Here is a 21,126-nt window from a genome sequence, read left to right as displayed (position 1 = left end):
AGTTTCTAGGGTCCCAAGATAATTTTGAATTTTGAGTCTACTATCTATGATATTAACTCTTTTCCTGGACCTGTGGCCTTGTACATCGTTGATAAGTGTCCTTGCTTTGTGTTTATCTAGTCTTTAATACAATTTCAAACAGATTAGGGTTAAATAAAGAGTCTATAGGGAGTTTGACCAAGATGGTGGAAGACCCTGAGCTCGCCTTCTCTCATGGACACACCAAAATCACAACTATTTACAGAGCAACTATTGATGAGAAAGACCAGAATCTAACTGAAAAGATCTTCTGCAACTAAAGCTATAAAGAAAGAACCACAATAAGATGGGCAGGAGGGGTGGAGTTGTGGTATGGTCAAGACCCATACCCCTGGGTGGGTGACCTATAAAGGGGAGGATAAATAAAATTTCAGAGGTTCTTCCCAAGGAGCCATGAGTCTGAGCCCTTGCCTGAGGGTCCTGTACTGGGAAGATGAACCCCCAGAATGTTTGGCTTTGACGGCCCGCAGGGCTTACTTTCAGGAGACTGAGAGGGCTGTGGGAGATAGAAACCCCACTCTTAAAGGACACACACAATATCCCACACCTTCCAGGACCTAGGGCAGAAACAGTAATTTGAAAGGAGCCTGCGTCAGACCCACCTCCTCATCTTGGAGAGCCTCTTGGAGAGGCAGGAGGCAACTGGAGCTCACCCTGGGTACATAGACACTGGCAGAAGCCATTTTGGGGAGCTCGTTATACCATGTGGACACTGATGCTGGCAAACACCAATTTGGAATTCTCCCTCTAGCTTATTAGCACTGGGACCTGGCCCCACTCCCAGCCTATTGGTACCAGTACTGGAATGCCTCAGGCCAAGCAACTAGCTGGGCAGGGACACAGCCCCACCCACCAGCAGGCAGGCTGCCTTAAGATCCCCTAAGCCCACAGCCACCCTGGGACAAGGCCATGTCCACCAGAGGGCTGAGAACTGGGCCCGACACACCCCTGTTGCAGGCACTAACCTTGGGACACCCAGGGCCCTGCAAAGGCCAGAGACCCCGGGACCAAGCTTTGTCCATCAGTGGGCCAACACCAGCCCCAGGGCCACTGCAGCCTTGCAGTCTGCGTGGCAAGACCCAGCCCACCCACCAGCAGGCTGGAATAAGCTTTGGGACACCCTGGACCCTGCAACCAGCCCCACCCACCAATGGGCCAATACCAACTCCCGGACCTCCAGGGCCCTGCTGCCAGATATCTTGGACATGGCTCCATCTACCAGTGAGCCAACATTAGCCCCCAAACTCCCAGGGCCTCGGCCCCACCCATCAGTGGGCTGACACCAGCTATAGGACCCCTGGGCCTTTCAGCTGGTGACCCCAGAGCTCAGCTCTGCCTGCCAGTCGGCTGGCTTTAGTCCCAGGACCCAGCTTCACCCACCGATGGGTGAGCACCAGCTTCAGGATCCCCTGAGCCCCAACTCCACCCATCAGCAGGTGGACACCAGTCTCAGGACCACCATAGCCTTGAAGCCTGCTGTACCAGGTCCCAGCCTACCTACCAGGCAGCCAACCCCTGCTCTGAGACACCTGAGGCCCCTCAGCCAGCTGTCCTGGGATCTGGCCCCACTCACAAGCAGGCCACAAGCTTTGGGACACCCTGGACTTAGCCAGCTGCATCAGGAGCTGGTTGCCCGCCAGTGGGCCAGCACCAATGCCAGGGCCCTGAAGCCAGAGATCCTAGGAGTCGGCTCTGCCCATCAGTAAGCCACCAGTCACCTCTGGACCCCCTGGGCCCTGACCATGTCAACCAGCAGGCTGATACCAGCCCTGGGATCCTCTGGACCCCAGCCCCACCCACTAGCAGGCCAACAGCAGCTCTGAGATACCTTAGACTCCTCAGCCAGCCACTTCATGATCCAGCTCCACTCATCAGCAGGCCAACACCAGCTTTGGGACACCCTAGAACCTGCAGCCAGTTGTGTCAGGAACCAGCCCCAGCCACTGGCAGGACACACTAGATCCAGGAGCCCAGGTCTCACAGCCACCAACTCCAGAACCTGGCTGTGCCCACCAGTGAACCAGCACTAGCCCCAGGACCCCCCAGGGTTCCACAGACAGGCACCTTGTGACCCAGCTCCTCAACCAGCAGCTAGCAACCTCCACATAAGGCAGGGCCTGGCAACCAACTGAACTGTGGATAGCCATGCCTACAAGACTGCCCACAGCGGTCAGCCGTCCACAACAGAAGGACCCATGCGGCCCACATAGGGGGCATGCCTAGAGCATATGGTTCTGGTGACCAGAGGGGAGTATGCTGCTGGGATGCATAGGATGCCTCCTACAAAAGACCACTTCTCCAAGGCTGGGAAATGTAACCAACCTACCAGATATATAGAAATAAAAACAGCAGGGCTTCCCTGGTGGCACAGTGGTTGAGAGTCCGCCTACTGGTGCAGGGGACATGGGTTCGTGCCCCTGTCTGGGAAGATCCCACGTGCCGCGGAGAGGCTGGGCCCGTGAGCCATGGCCATTGAGCCTGCACGTCTGGAGCCTGTGCTCCACTATGGGAGAGGCCACAACAGTGAAAGGCCCACATACCGCAAAAAAACAAAAAACAAAACAAAAAAAAACCCCCAAAACACAGGAAATTAGGCAAGATGAGGCAACAGGAACAAGTTCCAAATGAAAGAACAAAATAAGACCCCAGAAGAAGAAATAAGTAAAGTGGAGATAGGCAATCTACCCAATAAAGAATTCAAGGTAATGATTATAAAGATGGTCAAAGAACTCAGGAGAAGAATGGATCAATAGTATGAGAAGTTTGAAGTTTTAAACAAAGAGTTAGAAAATATAAAGACGAACCAAACAGGGATGAAGAATACGATAACTGAGGTAAAAAATACACTAGAAGGAGTCAACAGTAGTTTAAATGATACAGAGGAACAGATTAGTGAGTTGGAAGACAGGGTAGTGGAAATCATTGAAGCTGAACAGAAAAGAAAAAAAAAAGAAGACAGTGTAAGAGACTTCTGAGACAACATCAAGTGTATTAACATTCACATTGTAGGGTCCCAGAAGGAGAAGAGAGAGAGAAAAGGGCAGAGAACATATTTGAAGACTTAACAGCTGAAAACTTCCCTAACCTAGGAATGGAAACAGACATCCAGGTCCAGGAAGCACAGAGAGACCCAAACAGGATCAACCCAAAAGGACAACACCAAGTCACATTGTAATTAGAATGGCAAAAATTAAAGATAAATAAAGACTATTAAAAGCAAAAAGGGAAAAGCAACACGTTACATACAAGGGAACTCTCATAAGGCTGTCAGCTGAATTTTCAGCAGAAACTCTGTAGGCCAGAAGGGCATGGCATGATACATTTAAAATTATGAAAGGGAAGAACCTGCAACCAAGAATACTCTTATCTGTCAAGGGTTTCATTCAGATTTGGAGAGATCAAAAGTTTTACAGACAAGCAGAAGCTAAAAGGGTTCAGCACCACAAAATCAACTTTACAAAGCTGTCAAATTTAAGTGAAAAAGGAAAGGTCATAACTAGAAACATGAAAATTATGAAAAGAAAAAATTCACTGGTAAAGGCAAATATATAGTAAGTGTAGTAAGTCAATGACATACAAAGCAAGTGGGAAGATTAAAAGACAAAAATAGTAAAATCATCTATATCCACTATAAGTAGTTAAGGGAAACACACAAACGTGGAAGGTAAACAGTATGCTACTAGACAAGCAATGTATCACTGAAGAAATCAAAGAAGAAATTAAAAAAATACCTGGAGACAAGTGAAAATGAAAAGTGTTCCAAAATTAATGGGATATAACAAAAGCAGTTCTAAGAGGGAAGTTTATAGTGATTCAAGCTTTACCTCAGGAAAGAAGAAAAATCTCAAAGAAACAAACTAACCTTACACCTAAAGGAACGAGAAAAAGAAGAACAAACAAAACCCAAATTTAGTTGAAGGAGAGAAATCATAAAGATCAGAGCAGAAATAAATGAAATAGAGAGCAACAAAAAGTAGAGAAGCTCAATGGAACTAAGAGCTGGTTCTTTGAAAAGATAAACAAAATTGATGAACTTTCAGCTAGACTCATCAAGAAAAAAAGAGAGAGGGCCCAAATCAGTAAAACCAGCAATGGAAAAGAAGTTTACAACTGACACCCCAGAAATAGAGAGGATCATAAAAGATTGCTGTGAACAATTACACACTGAAAAAAATGGGCAACCTAGAAGAACTGGACAAATTTCTAGAAATGTACAATCTCCCAACTGAATCAGGAAGAAATAGAAAATACGAAACAGACCAATTACCAGTAATGAAATTGAATTGTAATAAAAAGTTCAAGACCAGATGGTTTCATAGGTGAATTCTACCAAACATTTAAATAAGAGTTAAAACCCATCTTTCTGAAACTATTCCAAAAAATTGCAGAGAGAGGAACACTTACAAACTTATTCTATGAGGCCAGCATCACCCTGATACCAAAACTGGACAAAAATAACCACAAAAAAAGAAAGTTACAATAGTTAACTGTATGAACATAGATGCAAAAGTCCTCAACAAAATATTAGCTAACTGAATCCAACATTATATTAAAGGATCATACACCATAATCAAGTGGGATTTATCCCAGGGATGCAAGGATTTTTCAGTACTTGCAAATCAATCAAAGTGATACATTACATTAACAAATTGAAGGATAAAAGCCATATGGTCATCTCAATAGATGCACAAAATGCTTTGATAAAGTTCAACATCCATTTATGATAAAAAAATCTCTAGAAAGTGAGCATAGAGGGAGCATACCTCAACACAGTAAAGGCCATTTATGACAAACTCATAGCCAACATCATGTTCAATGGTGAAAAGCTGAACACATTTCCTCTAAGATGAGGAACAAGACAAGGATGTTTACTCTCACCACTTTTTTTTAAAAATTCATGTTTATTGAGGTATACTTACATATAAGGAAATTCACCCATTTTATGTGTAAAATTCAATGAGTTCTGACAGACCAATGTGGTTGTGTAAGTACTACCACATAAAAATATGGCACATTCCATCACCTCTCCCAAACTTCCCTCATATCTTTTTTGTGTTCAATAATCTCCGTTTCTCTTGCAATCACTGATCTGATTACTGCACAATAGGTTTGCCTTTTCCAGAATGTCACTGTGATGGTTAATTCTGTATATCGACTTGTATGGGCCAGAAGCGTGCCTAGATACTCTCACCACTTCTGTTCAACATAGTTTTGGAAGTCCTAGCCACAGCAATCAGAGAAGGAAGAGAAATAAAAGGAATCCAAATTGGAAAAGAAGAAGTAAAACTGTCACTGTTTGCAGATGACATGATACTGTACGTAGAAAATCCTAAAGACACCACCAGAAAACTACTAGAGCTCATCAATGAATTTGGTAAAGTTGCAGGATACAAAATTAATATACAGATATCTTTGCATTTCTATATAACAATGAACTATCAGAAACAGAAACTAAGGAAGCAATCCCATTTACAATCACATCAAAAAGAATAAAATACCTAGGAAGAAACCTACCTAAGACCTGTACTCAGAAAAATATAAGACACTGGTGTAAGAAATTGAAGATAACACAAACAGATGAAAAGATATTACGTGTTCATGGATTGGAAGAATCATTATTGTTAAAATGACCATACTACCCCAGGCAATCTATATATTCAATGCAATCCCTATCAAAATATCAATGGCATTTTTTTCACAGAACTAGAACACAATTTTAAAATTTGTATGGAAACACAAAAGACCCTGAACAGCCAAAGCAATGTTGAGAAAGGTGAACAGATCCAGAGGTATTATGCCCTGACTTCAGACTGTACTACAAAGCTACAGTAATCAAAACAGAATGGTACCTACAGAAAAACAGACACACAGATCAATGGAACAGAATAGAGAGCCCAGAAATAAACCCACACATTTATGGTCAATTAATCTATGACAAAAAAAGCAAGAATATACAATGGGGAAAAGCACTCTCTTCAATAAGTGGTGCTGGGAAAACTGGACAGCTACATGCAAAAGAATCAAACTGGACTACTTTCTCACACCATATACAAAAATAAATTCAAAATGGATTAAAGACCTAAATGTAAGATTGAAAACCATAAAACTCCTAGAAGAAAACATAGGCAGGACACTCTTAGATATTAATCATGGCAATATGTTTTGGATCTATCTCCTAAGATAAAGGGAAACAAAAGCAAAACTAAACAAATGGACTTAGAAAGCTTTTGCACAGCAGAGGAAACCATTGTGAAAATGAAAAGACAATCTACTGAATGGGAAAAAAATATTTATAAGTCATATGACCGACAGGAGGTCAGTCACACGTGAGATTATATATATGTGTGTGTGTGTGTGTGTATATCACATCACATCTTTATCCATTCATCTGTTGATAGAACAGTGGAATATTACTCAGCCATAAAAAGATGAAATATTGCCATTTGCAACAACATGGATGGACCTGGAGAGTATTATGCTTAGTGAAATAAGTCAGAGAAAGACAAATACTATATGTTATCACTTATATGTAGAATAATCTAATAAACAAAAGAGTGAATATAACAAAACAAAATGACACAGATATAGAGAACAAATTAGTGGTTATCAGTAGGTAGAGGGAAGGCGGGGAGGGGCAAAATAGGGATGGGGATTAAGAGTTACAGACTACATATATAAAATAGATAAGCCACAAGGATATATTGTAGAGCACAGGGAATATAGCCAATATTTTATAATAACTTTAAATGGAGTATAATCTATAAAAATATTGAATCATTATTTTGTAGACCTGAAATTAATATAATATTGTAAATCGACTATACCTCAATAAAAAATTCTATATTGTAAATCTCTGTTTTCCCCAAACATTGTTGAAATGTACTTTTTAAAGTCTATGATGTTTGTTAGGCCATGCCCATTGTTTTCTTTTCTTACTATTCTTAATATTAGGTAATTTGTTCACTTTATTTCAAGGTTCTGGCTTAAATGACGTTGAGGATATCAGTTGTAATTATGCTGCTTCTACCTTCTGCACAATACATTTGTTAGATAGGAAATAGAGAGTTTAGTAGATATTCTACCCTTTGAATTAGACTTCTATTAGAAGATATCAGGATAATTGAAACCTCTTTTTCCTCTTTGGAGTATATTTTGGTACGAGTTTTGTAATGTTTTTTTGGGAAAGTATCATCCATATTTCTTTTCTGGATAGATCAGCTGTGGTATGCTACTGTATAGTATAAAAAGGTTTTCATTCTATTTCCTCAGTTTTACTGTTTACCATACTTTACTATTAAGTTCTTGAGTTTCTATATAGGAGTAACTTCTGGAAAGATCAGTGGATTTGGCTTTGAAAATTCTGGATTTGGGGACTGACCATGATATGTGAACTTGAGCAAGTCACTTATGCTTTGTGGACCTCAGTTTTTCCATATATAAATTAGGGGTAATAAAATTACTCATTATCATTTAGGATTACAAAACAGATTAGGATTTCAAAAATACATGACTGACTGTTAATGGTTTATACAAATAGTGCTTTCATGTTACATAACAAGAAACAAAAGATAGGCAGTCTAGCACAAGTATGGTAGCTCAATAATGACGTTAGGGGACTTAAGCTCTTCCCATCTTCCTGTTCACCATCCTTAGTGCGTAAGACTTTTGCCCTCTTGCTTCCTGATTCATTGTCACAAAATGGCTACTATAACTTTCTGTTTTAGGCATAAAGAATAGGAAGGACTAAAGGGCTGAAGGAAAAAAAGCTGGTCTTAGTGAAGTTCTGTCTTTTAATTTGGCCAGGGAGGTCCTACTAGTGATGTGTGCCTGCAGCTCATTGGCCAGAAGCATGTTACATGGCCACTCTTTGCTTCAAGGAAAGCTGGGGAATTATATATTTTAGCTCTTCAGTCTCTGTAGTAGAGCAAGGCAAAGGAGAAGGGATTGTGTTTAGGATTTGGGTCAGCTAGTCAACAACGTCTGCTTTCATTGATGGTTGGAAGAATTCAATGATATACTGTATTTAAAAAATTTTACAGAGTGTAACTTAAATAGATGTATACTGTATTCATTATTCCTCTTACCTTCTATTGATGATCTTATAAACTAGAGTGTATTCTTAAATTTATTCTAATTTTTTATTCAAGGCTCAGAAAATCTATGAGATTATTACTTACTTGATTGTTAAATGCGTGCGTCTTATTGCCTACATCCTAGAAATTAGTATAAATATGTTTAGGCATAAATATTGCATTATTTCCAACCAGCTCCTCTATTTTTATCTAAGAATGAGTGAGGACCATTCTTACATCTGGCTAATCTTTGTCAACCACACATCCTAATGCTCAGAAGGTAGAAGAAGTTGTCATGGGTTTGTTTTTATATCTGATCTTCTCTTTTAGGGCTCTTTTGATGTGTTTGAAAATCTTTTGCACAGAGTGATGATCAGCCCTGCATGTCACATGCCCTATTTTCTCTTAGGTGTCATTGATATTGCTTAAAGAGCCAAAACTTTCCTATTGGTACCATTGACATGGGCATTAGTTTTTCTTTTCCAAAGCCGTTGGTGTCAGTAGTGGCAGAGCAGTTGTTTTATTTTTAGCACTTTTTTTCCCTAAAATCCTTCAGTTTGTTACGTAAAACTTGAAAGTTTCTAGAGTTGTCATTCCGATAGCTGCTGCTAATATCGTTTGTCCCTATGATAATCAGCTGAGTTATCTTTTAATTTGTAAAAATAAACAAGTTACTTCAGGACATAAAAGGTCCCTGCTTTTGGGCAGCATTCTAGATGAATGTTTGTTTTTGAGAAGGGCTGTTTTCTGGAGAATACATATGCTTTGAGTGAAAATCATACTGAAGTGTGAAAGGCAGCCTATCACTAATAGGAAAATAATTGGGAAAGAGGCAGTTCTCCAAAGTGACTCTAGCCCTACTCTTGCTTTCTTCAGTGACCCACAAAATACTTTTATATACTTTATATATTTAAAGGGCAATTAATGAGTCTGAATATACTCAGAGGTACATGAAAAATAGCAGTAGAAGTCCTAAGCAGCTATACCACAGAATGGCAGCTTTCATTTGAGCTGAATGGGCTGGGTGGGGGGTAAATTTGAAAACAGGCCAAGTATCCTGAATACACATGCTGGTGCTATCACCCAGTCCTACAGCCTGAAGTAAAGGGAATGACCTTCATAGTCACTAGTATTCAGGCAAGGTCGTATTATTTTTCTCCATGGTAAAATATGTTAAGTAAGGGGACCAGGAGGCACATAAGTCCTGGATGTGAGCTGAGAAGGGGAATGGAGGAGTGAGAATCTTAAATGAGGTCAGAGAAAGCTAAGAAACAGAAATCTCCAGAGAATTTGGAGATGACCAGAGAAACTTGTAGGATGTATCATGAAGTAGGAGACCCTTCAGGTTTATTATTTCTGAATTTCTTCACTTTGATGAAAATGCTGGTAGTTTATGAATTCTGTCATATTGGGTGCAACAGGACTTTGATGTGTATATGGCTTTTGTTTTGTTTTGTTTTTTGCTGCCTGTATTCTTTCTTTCTTTTCTTAGACATTGTTCGAAGTGATGTTGCCTTGGATAAACAGAAAGGCTGCAAGATTGCCCAGCACCCTGATGTTATGCTGGAGCTCCAACGGGAGAAGGCAGCTCAGATGCATCTGGTTCTTCTAAAGGAGCAATTCTCCAATACTTACAGTAATCTCGTATTAACAGGTAAGGCTGTTGGCGTCGGCTGGAATCTTAGAGCACTGTAGATTGATGGTCTCCATCAGTTAGCAACTTGATGCTTGGGAGACACTAAAGTGGGATTCAGATGAGCTGCATCTGTCTGTTTTTTCCCACTTATCCCTTTTAAAATTGTGATGACTCTTATATTCATATAAAATATTTATTACATTTTGCAGATGTATTTTGGCTTGAGGTTATGGGCGGTTCAGCATGTGTGTTCTCAAAAGAGAGAACCAATGAAAGCCTAATGAAGCCTTGTAAAAATATGACTTTTTAGATATGTGCCAATAGATTTGAGAAAATTACTAAATTTGGTGTCTAAGAAACAGCTATTTTCCTCTTTCTGTGTATGCCCTTTCTGTGAACCCAGTGAATATAAAGATGAAATGTAAAAGAGATAATGATCCACAGGCAGAGCTGAGAATGTTCTATATTCTTGGTGGAGTTTGAAAATATCTAGGGAATTTGATTTACTTTTTAAGAACAAAGAGGCTATGAGACTGAGCCATACTCCTTTACATCCGTGGTTCTAGGAGGGAAATGAATATATGTGAGAGCTCAAAGGAGAAACAACTTTTTGCAGGGCTGCTGCGGACTTTGCTGGTAAAGAGCATGTGAGTTGCATGCCTTTGTCAAGCTTTGGAAAAAAATTCTAATAGCACACTCTAATGTGAGAATCATGTAGAACTTGGATGAACTAAGAAGAGCAGTCTGAGTTACCTCCATTTTCTTAAAGGAATGCAAGGCAGATCTGCATTATCTTGATTCAAATAAATTTTAATAAATCAAAGTGTGTGTTTTCCCTTGTTTATGAATATTAAAAAAATAAAAAGATGGAATGCCTGACAGGCTATGAACATCTCACACTTATTTTTGTAAACTCCAAGTTAGGAAAATTTAAAAATTTTTTACAGGCTTCCTGGCATTTCACCAGGTTGCTTCCAGCAACCAGGTTGTTTTGCTTTTGAAAAAGCACAAGTCTCTTCTGACTCTACATCTGTACCTGGTGGAAAACTCAGCAGCATGAGATGAAAGCCAGATTTAAATGTGGCTTTGGAGAGCAGAGAAGAGGATTATAGATTTCATAAGTATAGGCACTATTTTTTGTTCTTTGATAGGTCATTAAGGAAGGAAAACTTAAAAGTGATTTATGGCTAATAAATCCTAAATTGGTTAGTGAAACTGTATTTAAGTTTAGATGTTTGGGAAGAACATATTTTTCTCCAAATTTCTTCAGTCTACCTCAAATGTACAAATAGTAAATGTATATAGTATTTTCCAATTCAGTTATTGGAAATGCAGTATTTTAAGCTATCCTTATTCTAATATTTTTAGGCATACATTGGAGATGTCAGACCCTGTGGTCTTTAATGTGGCATAGAAAGAGCTTAGGGTAATTCTAATCCTAAACTGTGCATCCAGAGTGTGGCTTGAAGGCATATTATCTTTGAAAACACAAGTGCTCTATTGAGTTCAATGGAATCTTTTCTAATTCTCAGTAACATAATCCCTTTGGATGTTTATTCTCAGTTCAAACTGTTGGAATCAACATTGTCAACTTTTACCCTGACAACTTGCTTACTTTCTACTAAACAAACTTACCCTAGAGAAGAGCCTCTTTCCTGCTCTCACTTCTCCCAAGCTGCTTCAAAGAGCCCTCAGGCATTTTCCACATTTTTCACCCAAATGCCTGTTGCAGAGGTGGTACCTTGCTGCAGACAGAGCATTTGGTGTGCCCTGGGTTGTTTACGTGAAAGTTCAAAAGGTTTTGGTGCCAGGTGTTGAGAAGAGATGGAGTCATTTCATTTTAGCAACAATGGTAAAACTATTTTACTATCCTTTAACTAAGTCTTTGATTTTACACAGTGTAGTTTTCTAATTGTTACGAAGTTTAATCCTTGATTTCTTGTATAAATTTTGAGAACATGGTCTCCAGACAGCTAAACATAATATTTAAACATAACTAAACTAACTTCTGTAAATATTTCCCTTTTCGGTGATGAATGTATATTGGTAAGGAGGGTGAGGTTGAAGGGGCAGAGACCTCTCAAATGAAGTGACTTTCTTTACCAACATGTTCAGAACACCTACCCTAGGATTTCTGCTTGGTGATGTTTTACTTATTTTGTATAACTCTGGCATGTTTGAAATGTCTGCCATGAAAGTATGTGGGAACAGGATGAGGAAACTGGGCCTCCAAAATCTCAGAAACAGATCACTTTTTTTTTTTTTTTTTTTTTTTTGCGGTACACGGGCCTCTCACTGTTGTGGCCTCTCCCGTTGCGGAGCACAGGCTCTGGACGCGCAGGCTCCGCAGCATGTGGGATCTTCCCGGACCGGGGCACGAACCCGTGTCCCCTGCATCGGCAGGCGGACTCTCAACCACTGCGCCACCAGGGAAGCCCAGAGATCACTTTTTAATGTCTCTGCTCTCCCCTCAACCCCTCTCCCCAATTATTTACAGAATTTCATGTATATGTGTAGCAGTGTATCATGATTGTTTCCTGTTAGTGGTCAGTTAGTGGTATAGTCTTTATTTTTAAATTGGACAACTAAGTTAACAGTAGAGGAAAAAAATTAATAAAGTGATTGAAATGTCAGTATAGTAAGAAATTAATAAAGTGATGGAAATGGCAGCTGCTTAAAAGCTTATTAAAAATGATGGCTCTTGCCCTTCACCTCACAAGCAAGCCCTCATTCTTAGGTGTTCCATCTTTAGCTGATCTGTCAGCATTGAAGTGAGAGGTATGCCTTCATATTCTGCATTCTAGCTTGTGATCTCTCTTAAACAGCCATCCTTCAGATGAGGGCAAATAATATTCTAGCTTTGAGGATCTTCTGAACATTTAATAAAAGGAAAACAACTCTACAGTTCTAGTGACAACCCAGTTAATGGAAACACGTGGTTCTTATTGTATAATATTTTTTAAAAAATGGATTGTATTTTTGCATAATATTAAACATGTCTTAATATCTTCATGTGAATGATTTACACGGTATTGGAAATAATGTTAGCCTCACCTAATCTGGAGGGTTTTTGAAGTAAACTCTAAGGTTATGTGAAGGTGATGGAGGAATTCCAGGAGAACATCAATGATAGAACTATTTTAAATATGCTGCACTTTTTTACACTGACTCACCAACACATGCATGTAATTTTGTCCTGTAGCTTCTTGAATCTGAGAGTATTAAATGTCACTGTGCATGTTACTCAAGGAGTGATAAATGAAAGGGAGAGTTTGGTAGGTGACTTTAAGAAAGAACAGTGATCATGTCTTCTGTATCTTTGTGCTCTCATGATTCTTAATGTGATAATGCTCTGTAAGTTTGTTGAAAATGTTCTGCTGTGTACACATTGTAAGTTCACTCAAAGACTACTTTTTAAGGGTTAATTTGGACATCTATTAAATAACTTTATAGGTTTGAATTTAGTTATTTGTCTCCCCTCCCCTGGCGAACCCCCCTCTTTTAAGGTATAAATTGAACTTTTGTGGTGGATGCCTGTATTATAATCAAATGAAAAACAGAAAATAAAAAGTTAAAAGCCAGCCTTAAGGGGCAATACACTTTCTAGGATTTTCTTTAGAACATAAACTCCCAGAAGGCAAGGGATATTATATTTGTGCTGCATTCTGCATAGTAATTAGAACATAGTGAATGATCCTGTAATGAAGTCAACTTTTAAAAAATTTGTGTTGTGAAGTCATCTAGTCAACTCTTGTTTCCAAGTAGCCTGAACCGTATAGCCGTTATAAATGGATGGCATTACTCAAGATGCTTTCCAAAATTCCTTTATGAGGACTCTTGTTATGTTATTGTCTGCTACTTATGGTTTTGTACCTCTTCTTTCAGTCATTAGATTCCAAAATATACTGAGATTCTTGTGGTTAGCTTTATTGTATTACTGTGGTAAATGAATTGAGCAAAAGAGGCTCATACTTCCTTGTTGTGGCCAATCTTTCTAACTTCAGTTGAGCAAAGGGCCCAAATAAGTATTCTTTCAGTTCTCAAAGGACTATATCCAGGTCTGTTTAATTATTTGCATTATATTCCATAGTATTGAATGTAACATACTTTATTTTACCATTTCCCTATTAGTGTATATTAATTTCTATGCATATTTACACATTTATTTCTGTAGAAGAGATTTCTGAAAGTGGATGTCTGGGTCAAAAGATACATATTTTTAAATTTTATGAATTCAGGTTTATTGAGGTGTAATTTACATTATAGTATAAATAAATTTGGACAGGTTAATATATTATAGAGTCATATAGCTGTCATCACCATCAAGATATAGAACATTTCCTTCACCCTAAAAATTCTTTTGTCTCCCTTGGCAGTCACTCTCCTTTCTCAGCCTTAGCTGTGTCTGATCTGATATTTGTCCCTAAATGTCATATCAATGGAAAAATAAAGTAGTTGTGTGTGTTTGATTGTTTTCACTTAGCATGATGTTTTTGAGATTCAGTCATCTTTTTGCATTTATTAGCAGTTCATTTCTTTTTGTTGCTGAGTAATATTTCATGTTAAGAATATCCTACAATTTATTTATCCATGCATCTGTTGATGGACATTTGGTTTATTTCTAGCTTTTGGTGATTATGAATAAAGCCACTGTAGACATTTACTCTCAGATCTTTGTGTTGACATATGTTTTCATTTCTCTTAGGTAGGTACCTAGGAGTGGGATTGCTTGATTTTATGATGCCTGTTTATAAGAAACTGTCAGACTGTTTTCCAAAGTGGCCGTACTATCTGGCATTCCACCAACAGTGTGTATGAGTTCTAGATACTCCATATCCTTGCCAATAATTAGCATTGTCTGTCTTTTAAATTTTAGCTATTTTAGTGGGTACGTAGTAGTAGTATCTTTTGGTTTTAATTTGCAATTTACCTTATGACTAATGATATTGAGTATCTGTTCTTTGCTTATTTGCTATCTATATATCTTCTTTGGTGAAGTGTCTGTTCAAACCTTTTGCCCATTTTAAAAAAATAATGACTTTTGTTTTCTTACTATTGAGTTTTGAGAGTTCTGTATTTATTTTGGGCTACAAGTCCTTTATCTGACCTACGATTTGCAAATACATTTTTCCTCTGTGACTTGTCCTTTTATTTTTTAACAGCTTTTTTCAAAGAGCAGAAACTTATAAATTTGATGAAGTCCAGTTTTGCTTTTATGGTTTGCATTTAAAATTATAATGCATTCTGCCAGATAATTTTCAGAAAAGATTGTAGCAATTCCCATTCCCACTAGCCATGTATGAGAGCAGTTATTTCCTAACATTCTCATTAGTGCTGGGTATTAGTGCTCTTTTCAATCTTTTCCACTTTAACAGGTGAAAAATATTATCTCATTGTTGCCATTTTCTGGCCAGAGCCAGGGCGAGTATATTTTTACATATTTATTGGTGATTTATATTTTCTGTTTTGTGAATTACCTATTCATATCTTTGCCTTTTAAAAAAATTGGGTGTTAATCTGTTTCTTATCAGTTTATAAGTGCTCTCTGTGAGTTAGGAATGTTAATCCTTTGTCCTATGTATTGTAAACCATTTTCTTCCCTGAATGTCATTTATTTTTCAACTCTTTTTAGTTTAGAGCTTTAATCTTTTACTATGACTGGAATTTATGTTTATATATAGTGTGATGTAAGCATGTAACATTGTTTTCTTCCAAGTAGCTAGCCAGCTTTGCATACACTGTTTTTTTTAAAATAAAACATTCTTTTGCCTCTGAGTTGAAACATCATATATGTTATATATTATACTCCCACATATATTTGTACCTATTTCTGAACTCTACGTTATGTTATTTTTTTATTCGTTATTTCTGTGCCAGTGTTATACTGTTTTCATGTCTGGTAAGGCTTATTAACCTTTGTTTCTCTTTTCTAAGGTTTTTACAGCTGTTCTCATATAATTACTTTTTGAAATAAACTTTCACTTTCTCTAGTTAAAGAAAATTCATTGCTGGATTTTGATTGGAGTTATATTCAATCTGTATTCTAATTTGGGAAGTATTGATATTTTTCTGATGTTAAGTCTTCCACTTACGATGATATATCTTTTCACTTGCTCAGTTCTTGTTTTATGTTGTTTGATAATGTTTTATAATTTTTCTGTACCTTTCTTGTTAAATATATTCTTTAATATTTTATGCTTTTGTTGATATTGAAAATGAATTTCTTTCTCTTTATAACTTATTTCCAGTATAAAGAGAAACTATTGATCAAAGACAAAGGTAGATTTTTTCTATTTTCTAAATTTTTACCTACTGTTTTCCTTTTATTTTCTAAAAACCTCCCCCAAATATTGAAAAATAGTGGTGATAGCTGCTTTTCACATGATTTTAATGAAAATGACTTCACTATTTCATGTGTATAAGCATCTGAATATTTATCCACTAAAACCAATCCCTTGAAAGTCAAAATATATTTTTTTCAAAATGAGAATGACTTTATTATTATTTATTATTATGACAGAGGAAAGATATTTTGATTAACATTCTTCTAGGCATCTCTCTATCCATACACACACATATACATAAGCCATAAATGTATAGGAAACACATATAATTTTATACAAACCTGTTTTTTTTTTTTAACATCTTTATTGGGGTATAATTGCTTTACAATGGTGTGTTAGTTTCTGCTTTATAACAAAGTGAATCAGTTATACATATACATATGTTCCCATATGTCTTCCCTCTTGCGTCTCCCTCCCTCCCACCCTCCCTATCCCACCCCTCCAGGCGGTCACCAAGCACCGAGCCAATATCCCTGTGCCATGCGGCTGCTTCCCACTAACTATCTACCTAACTACATTTGTTACTGTGTATATGTCCATGACTCTCTCTCGCCCTTTCACAGCTCACCCTTCCCCCTCCCCATACCCTCAAGTCCGTTCTCCAGTAGGTCTGCGTCTTTATTCCTGTCTTACCCCTAGGTTCTTCATGACATTTTTTTTCTTAAATTCCATATATATGTGTTAGCATACGGTATTTGTCTTTTTCTTTCTGACTTACTTCACTCTGTATGACAGACTCTAGGTGTATCCATCTCATTACAAATAGCTCAATTTCGTTTCTTTTTAAGGCTGAGTAATATTCCATTGTATATATGTGCCACATCTTCTTTATCCATTCATCCGATGATGGGCACTTAGGTTGTTTCCATCTCCGGGCTATTGTAAATAGAGCTGCAATGAACATTTTGGTACATGACTCTTTTTGAATTATGGTTTTCTCAGGGTATATGCCCAGTAGTGGGATTGCTGGGTCATATGGTAGTTCTATTTGTAGTTTTTTAAGGAACTTCCATACTGTTCTCCATAGTGGCTGAACCAATTCACATTCCCACCAGCAGTGCAAGAGTGTTCCCTTTTCTCCACACCCTCTCCAGCATTTATTGTTTCTAGATTTTTTGATGATGGCCATTCTGACTGGTGTGAGATGATATCTCATTGTAGTTTTGATTTGCATTTCTCTAATGATTAATGATGTTGAGCATTCTTTCATGTGTTTGTTGGCAGTCTGTATATCTTCTTTGGAGAAATGTCTGTTTAGGTCTTCTGCCCATTTTTGGATTGGGTTGTTTTGTTTTTTTGTTATTGAGCTGCATGAGCTGCTTGTAAATTTTGGAGATTAATCCTTTGTCAGTTGCTTCATTTGCAAATATTTTCTCCCATTCTGAGGGTTGTCTTTTGGTCTTCTTTATGGTTTCCTTTGCTGTGCAAAAGTTTTGAAGTTTCATTAGGTCCCATTTATTTATTTTTGTTTTTATTTCCATTACTCTAGGAGGTGGGTCAGAAAGGATCTTGCTGTGATTTATGTCATAGAGTGTTCTGCCTATGTTTTCCTCTAAGAGTTTGATAGTTTCTGGCCTTACATTTAGGTATTTAATCCATTTTGAGCTTATTTTTGTGTATGGTGTTAGGGAGTGATCTAATCTCATACTTTTACATGTACCTGTCCAGTTTTCCCAGCACCATTTATTGAAGAGGCTGTCCTTTCTCCACTGTACATTCCTGCCACCTTTATCAAAGGATAAGGTGTCCATATGTGCTTGGGTTTATCTCTGCGCTTTCTATCCTGTTCCATTGATCTATCTTTCTGTTTTTGTGCCAGTACCATACTGTCTTGATTACTGTAGCTTTGTAGTATAGTCTGAAGTCAGGGAGCCTGATTCCTCCAGCTCCTTTTTTCGTTCTCAAGATTGCTTTGGCTATTCGGGGTCTTTTGTGTTTCCATACAAATTGTGAAATTTTTTGTTCTAGTTCTGTGAAAAATGCCAGTGGTAGTTTGATAGGGATTGCATTGAATCTGTAGATTGCTTTGAGTAGTAGAGTCATTTTCACAATGTTGATTCTTCCAATCCAAGAACATGGTATATCTCTCCATCTATTTGTATCATCTTTAATTTCTTTCATCAGTGTCTTATAATTTTCTGCATACAGGTCTTTTGTCTCCTTAGGTAGGTTTATTCCTAGATATTTTATTCTTTTTGTTGCAATGGTAAATGGGAGTGTTTTCTTGATTTCACTTTCAGATTTTTCATCATTAGTATATAGGAATGCCAGAGATTTCTGTGCATTAATTTTGTATCCTGCTACTTTAACAAATTCATTGATTAGCTCTAGTAGTTTTCTGGTAGCATCTTTAGGATTCTCTATGTATAGTATCATGTCATCTGCAAACAGTGACAACTTTACTTCTTCTTTTCCTATTTGGATTCCTTTTATTTCCTTTTCTTCTCTGATTGCTGTGGCTAAAACTTCCAAAACTATGTTGAATAAGAGTGGTGAGAGTGGGCACCTTGTCTTGTTCCTGATCTTAGTGGAAATGCTTTCAGTTTTTCACCATTGAGGATGATGTCAAACCAGTTTTATACAATACACATGCCTGTTATTTTGTAACATCCTTTTTCTTTCTTTTTTTTTTTTCTTTTGGTAACATCCTTTTTCTTAACAATATTTTGTAGACGTCTTTCTATATCAAAGAACATAGGTTCAAAATCTTTTTAATGGCTACATTAGAATTGCATTATTGTATGAATATTTTGTAATTGTTTAACTGATCTTCTATTGATAGAAATTAGGTTTGTCCCTAATTTTTAATGACTATAAATAATGTTGTGATGAACAACATTGCATATCTTTGTGCAATTCCTGTAAGTATGAGTGCTATGTCAAAGGAATAGACATTTAAAATTTTGATGCATTTAGTAAATGGACTTTCAGAAAGGTCATGCCAGTTTATACAGTGTATGAGAGGACTCACTTATCTTGTCTTTTGCTCATGCTGATTATTTTCCGTTCTTTTGTCTGTGTTATTGTAATAGACAGTGATGGATACGGCATTGTTTTAAATACATTTCATTGCTTACTGATTAATGATCAGTAAGGTTAATGATAAGTAAAGGTTAATGATCTTTTTACATTCTTTGCCATTTTTATTTTTTCTGTGAATTGTACATTTCTTTTTCTTTTCTTTTTTTTTTTGTGGTACGCGGGCCTCTCACTGTTGTGGCCTCTCCCGTTGTGGAGCACAGGCTCCGGACGCGCAGGCTCAGCGGCCATGGCTCACGGGCCCAGCCGCTCCATGGCATGTGGGATCTTCCCAGACCGGGGCATGAACCCGTGTCCCCTGCATCGGCAGACAGACTCTCAACCACTGCGCCATCAGGGAAGCCCGAATTGTACATTTCTTTAGCCTTTTTTTTTATTGAGTTATTGGTCTCTTTCTTATTCAATAATAAGATCATTTTATATATTAGGGATAGTAATCTTTTGTCATGTATATTGCCAAAAATGTATTCTTGGGCTTTTTAAATTTGTCTTTGTTGTATTAATAGTTTAGTTGTTAAATATCGTATATTAATAAACGTATGTGGAACCTAGGAAAATGGTATAGATGAACCGGTTTGCAGGGCAGAAGTTGAGACACAGATGTAGAGAACAAATGTATGGACACCAAGGGGGAAAAGCCACGGGGTGGGGGTGGGGATAGTGGTGTGATGAATTGGGCGATTGGGATTGACAGGTATACACTGATGTGTATAAAACTGATGACTAATAAGAACCTGCTGTATAAAAAAATAAATAAAATTCAAAAAAAAAACTAATACTAAACTTTCTTTGGGTTTTTTATATGGAAATATGTTAATATTAATGTTTCAGACATTACATGAAATTCCTAAAAATGAAAAAAAGAATAGTTTAGTTGTTTCTCCATTTTGTTTTTCTTTTTTCTCTTTCCCTCCCTCTGTGCTTATCCTGCCAGGCTAGCAGTTTGGAGATTGTCTCTGTCCTGCCCTTGGTGTTACTATTCTAGAACCAGGTATTATAGCGGTGTTTGATTCTGCTCTGTGATGGTATTTGGGATGTTGTACATCTAGTTCCTGGGCCACAAGGCCTGCCTGAGTCCTAGGTGTCCTGTAATCCCTCTCACTCCTTCTTTCTGCGACTTCCTATCAACTGCTGCCTCTGGCCCTCGGCCAGCAGTGCCTTTTATTTTTCCCCCCCCATTTAGTGAATCTGGCTTTAGTCTTCCATCTCTCCCAGGGCACCTTTTTATCTGCATTCTCTGTAAGTAGTTAAACTACTGGCTGCTACTGTGACAGTGATGAGGTTGGCAGGTTTGGAACATGGTGGTCCCTTGGTGCAGAAATGTGCAAGTGGTTAGGCAGCTTTTAATTCCACCTACTGTATTGATTCAACATGTGAGTTTTGGAATCAAACAGTCTGAGTTTGATTCTAGAACAGCCACTTATCAGCTCCCTTATCTCAGGAAATTTTTTTCATCTTCTCTTTAGCTTTAATTTCCTCAGGCGATTGTTTACATACTTCAGAGAATTGTCTGAGGGTTAATGAGGTTTTGTACATAATTCCTTAGCGCAGTGCCTGAAACACAGTAAGTATTCAATATATGTTAGATTTTATTATTGTGATTAATCTTACTATGCTTTCAAATGCAAATGTTACTCTTGGGTAGCTTAGTTGCTTTTCTTGTACTGAAATCTCTCTGCTTTAAGACCTCAACTGACACAGGGTGGTAAGATAAAACCAATCAGAAACAATTAAAAATTTTTTTAAATATCTTTATTGGAGTATAATTGCTTTACAATGGTGTGTTAGTTTCTGCTTTATAACAAAGTGAATCAGCTATACATATACATATATCCCCATATCTCTTCCCTCTTGTGTCTCCCTCCCTCCCACCCTCCCTATCCCACCCCTCTAGGTGGTCACAAGCACCGAGGTGAACTCCCTGTGCTAATTTTGAACTCTGCTGTTAGCTTGTGGTAGTTTCATGATAAATCTCCCAACCACTCTGAACCTTAGA

General features: G+C 37.8%; 1 protein-coding gene across 4 annotated transcripts in view; it reads left to right on the top strand.

Moving 5' to 3' along the window:
* HPSE2 (heparanase 2 (inactive)) overlaps positions 1-21,126 on the top strand; it is a gene marked incomplete at both ends in the record, with an annotated part of 573,577 nt that overhangs the window by 42,070 nt on the left and 510,381 nt on the right. For 3 of the 4 annotated variants that reach the window (XM_082673767.1, XM_082673765.1, XM_082673766.1), the window contains one exon: positions 9,604-9,765. The exons of the other annotated variant lie outside the window; for it this stretch is intronic. In XM_082673767.1, the coding sequence (XP_082529893.1) occupies positions 9,604-9,765 (162 nt within the window). The remainder of the gene's footprint in view (positions 1-9,603; positions 9,766-21,126) is intronic. 4 annotated transcript variants of the gene reach the window in all.

Source organism: Grampus griseus (genome assembly GCF_964374135.1).
Source record: "Grampus griseus genome assembly, chromosome: 16".
Lineage (NCBI taxonomy): Eukaryota > Metazoa > Chordata > Mammalia > Artiodactyla > Delphinidae > Grampus > Grampus griseus.
The sequence above is the reverse complement of the archived record's forward strand: the minus strand, read 5'-3'. Positions and strand labels throughout refer to the sequence as shown.